Below are 2,852 nucleotides of genomic sequence, written 5' to 3'. Positions count from 1 at the left end.
GGGATTATAGGCATGCACCAGCAAAATTAAAGGTGTCCCTTTAAACCACTGTGTTCGCTCTTGCATGGTAGCCCACCCTGAGGTTGCTGGGTATACTTTTTGTGGGGGCAGGGTCTTGCTATACAGTTCAGGCTGGCCTTAAATTCACTATGTAGCCCAGGCTGGTCTAGAACTCACAGAAATCCTCCTACCTCAGCCTTCTGAGTGCTGAGATTACAGGTGTATGCCTGTAGGATCATCTGGCTGTAGGATATATTTCTTTTTCTACTTTTACTTGGCCCAAACTCACTCTGCAGACTCTATTTATTTTCCTCTTTTTAATAAAGCTTTGCTACTATTAGAAGAAGGAAGAGGAAGAGTTGTTAGTTGGGAGTGGTGGTGCACACCTGTAATCCCGGCACTTGGGACGCTGAGGCAGTCAGGAAGATTGGCACGCATTTGAGCCAGCCTCAACTACATAGCAAGATCCTGTCTCAAAAAACAACAAACAGGGCTGGGGATTTAGCTCAGCGGCAAAGCGCCTGCCTGGCAAGCGCAAGGTCGTGAGTTCGGTTCCTGGTACCGGAGAAAAACCAAAAAAACAAAACAAAACAAAAAAAAACAACAAACAAATAAAAAATTGTCACTTTAAGTTTGTTTCAGAAATACTTTGAGAATTTTCTAGTCTGTGCCTTTACTTGACAGACCTGAAGCAGTTACTGTCTTCTGTAAGGTTTCCAGTACTGAGGCAAGAAAAAGGTGTCTTGGTGCTTCCTGTCTGACTCACTGGGCAGCCAGGACCAAGTGGGGAATAGAAGAAACAGAGAGAATTTTTTTTTTATCTTTTTGAGACAGTGTCTTCCTATGCAGTTCAGGCTGGCCTTGAACTCACTTAAGTAGCCCAGGTTGGTCTGGAACTCAAATGGATCCTCCTGCCTCAGCTTCCCAAATTCTGGGATTACAGGTGCATGCCACTTGATGCCCCAGAGAGAATTTTTGCAACTTAGAAATAATCTTGTTCACATGTAATCCCAGCACTAGGGAGGCTGAGGCAGGAGGATCAGGAGCTGGAGGCCAGCCCAAGCTATATAGTGAGCCCCTGTCTCAAAATAAAAAAATAAGGGGCTGGGGATTTAGCTCAGCGGCAAAAGCGCCTGCCTGGCAAGTGCAAGGTCGTGAGTTCGGTTCCCGGTACCGGAGAAAAACCAAAAAAAAAAAAAATTTAAAAATTTTAAAAAAATAAAAAAATAAAAGATTTGGGATGTGGTTCAAAGCTACAGAGTCTCCGGATTCCACCCCCAGTACTAAATGAATAAATAAATTCAGTTTTACTGCAAAAAAGAATTTAAAATTTGAATTTACATAAGAAGTGTTGGGAAATTATTTCACCCGCACATACCTGTTCTTTTAGAAGTTTAAAGGTTAAATACTAATTTTTAAAAGCAAGTGATTACCGCCCCCCTGTACTGGGTATTGAACCCAGGATCTCAAGCATGCTAGGGAAGCAAGCTACCACCAAAACCAGTGGCTCTTAAAATTAAAAATTTTTAAAAAAAATTGTGGTCTTTAAAAAGAAGCACTTTTTAAATTTGTTTTGGTTTGAGATAGGGTTTCACAGGCTGGCCTTAAACTTGTTGTGATCCTCCTGCCTCAGCCTTTGAATGCTAGGATTACAAGCGTGTGTAACAACGCCCAGCTAAAACGAAACAATAAGACGCAAGAGTCTTACCTTTACCTGTTAATGGGAAACAGGGCCAATGATACAGAAAAAACTACACTTCCCATGATACCCCAGAAAAGGAAGGAAGTGAGACTAGACACTTCCCGTCATTGCTTATAGACCGGAAGTCAGGAACTTAGTTCTCTTTCCCATCTTGCAAGGTAAGAATGGCGGGCCTCTGTACGATACTCGCTTCCAGGACCCCAATCCTTCGTCATCCGAAGTTAGAGGACTTTAAGTCGACACCTACAGGGGTTGGACATCCCCAGGGTTATCTGAGAGGCCTCCTGGACGCCTCATTTCTTTCGTCTGGGTTGACGACGGGGAGCAAAGAGGGTGAGATGGAGTGCGGTAGACGCTCCGGCTGCTCGCAACCCGCTTGGGCTGGGAGGACGCGCGGGTTCGGAGAGACGCCACCGCGAGCTGACGAGGCTAGAGCGGCAGGGCCACAGCGCCTGCCCGGTGATCCTGGGCCCGGGTGCCGCAGTGTGCCTCCGAGCTGGTCTCAGCCACGTTCCGATTTGTGGCACAAGCCAAAAAGTGATTTCTCGTTTCTCCACGTCCCGACCGGAAGTCGCCCGGTCGTGTGGCTGAGTCTTGGCCGAATGTGACAAATTGGTGGCCCGGTTCTCTTAAACCGAATTTCTTGACTTAGACAGTGGTCTTAAAAGTTAAGCGCAAAGGCTTTGAAAGCAATCGGTTCCAGGTTCTAGACTGTCGGCTTCCTAGTTTTGGAGACTGTTAAAAAACTTAGCTCGAGGTTTCTAATTCGCAAAACAGGACCAAGTCCCGCTAAATATTTATTAAAAGCCTACTAAGGTGTTTCCAAAACCTCACAAGTTCCTTACGCGTTGGGGAGATAACCCCTAAAGTGATTACATGAAGGTTAGGGTAGAGGTCTGCGATTTTGCAGGACTGTATCTTAAGGAGAGAAGGCTCATAGGAAAGTTGAGCCCATCTGTGAACGGCTTTAGCTTTGCCTTGTTGTGGGATGGTTGGTGAAATGCTTTTTCTTTTTAATTGGTAGATGGCGGGCGAAAAAACTGAGAAGCCAGATGCTAAAGAGAAGAAACCCGAAGCCAAGAAGGCTGTTGCCGCTGGCACTGCTAAAAAAGCAAATGTGAAAAAGGCTAAAAAATCCAAGAAGGGACAG

General features: G+C 45.4%; 1 protein-coding gene across 1 annotated transcript in view; it reads left to right on the top strand.

The window, feature by feature from the left end:
* Positions 1-1,771: 1,771 nt before the first annotated feature.
* Rpl6 (ribosomal protein L6) overlaps positions 1,772-2,852 on the top strand; it is a gene marked incomplete in the record, with an annotated part of 5,374 nt that continues 4,293 nt past the window's right edge. Inside the window, 2 exon segments of the mRNA XM_013503571.1 lie at positions 1,772-1,860; positions 2,727-2,852. Of these exon segments, the coding sequence (XP_013359025.1) occupies positions 2,727-2,852 (126 nt within the window).

This window comes from Chinchilla lanigera, unplaced genomic scaffold, assembly GCF_000276665.1.
Source record: "Chinchilla lanigera isolate Chin_1 unplaced genomic scaffold, ChiLan1.0 scaffold00081, whole genome shotgun sequence".
Taxonomy (NCBI): domain Eukaryota; kingdom Metazoa; phylum Chordata; class Mammalia; order Rodentia; family Chinchillidae; genus Chinchilla; species Chinchilla lanigera.
Note: the sequence above shows the minus strand (reverse complement) of the source record. Positions and strands in the feature narration are given on the sequence as shown.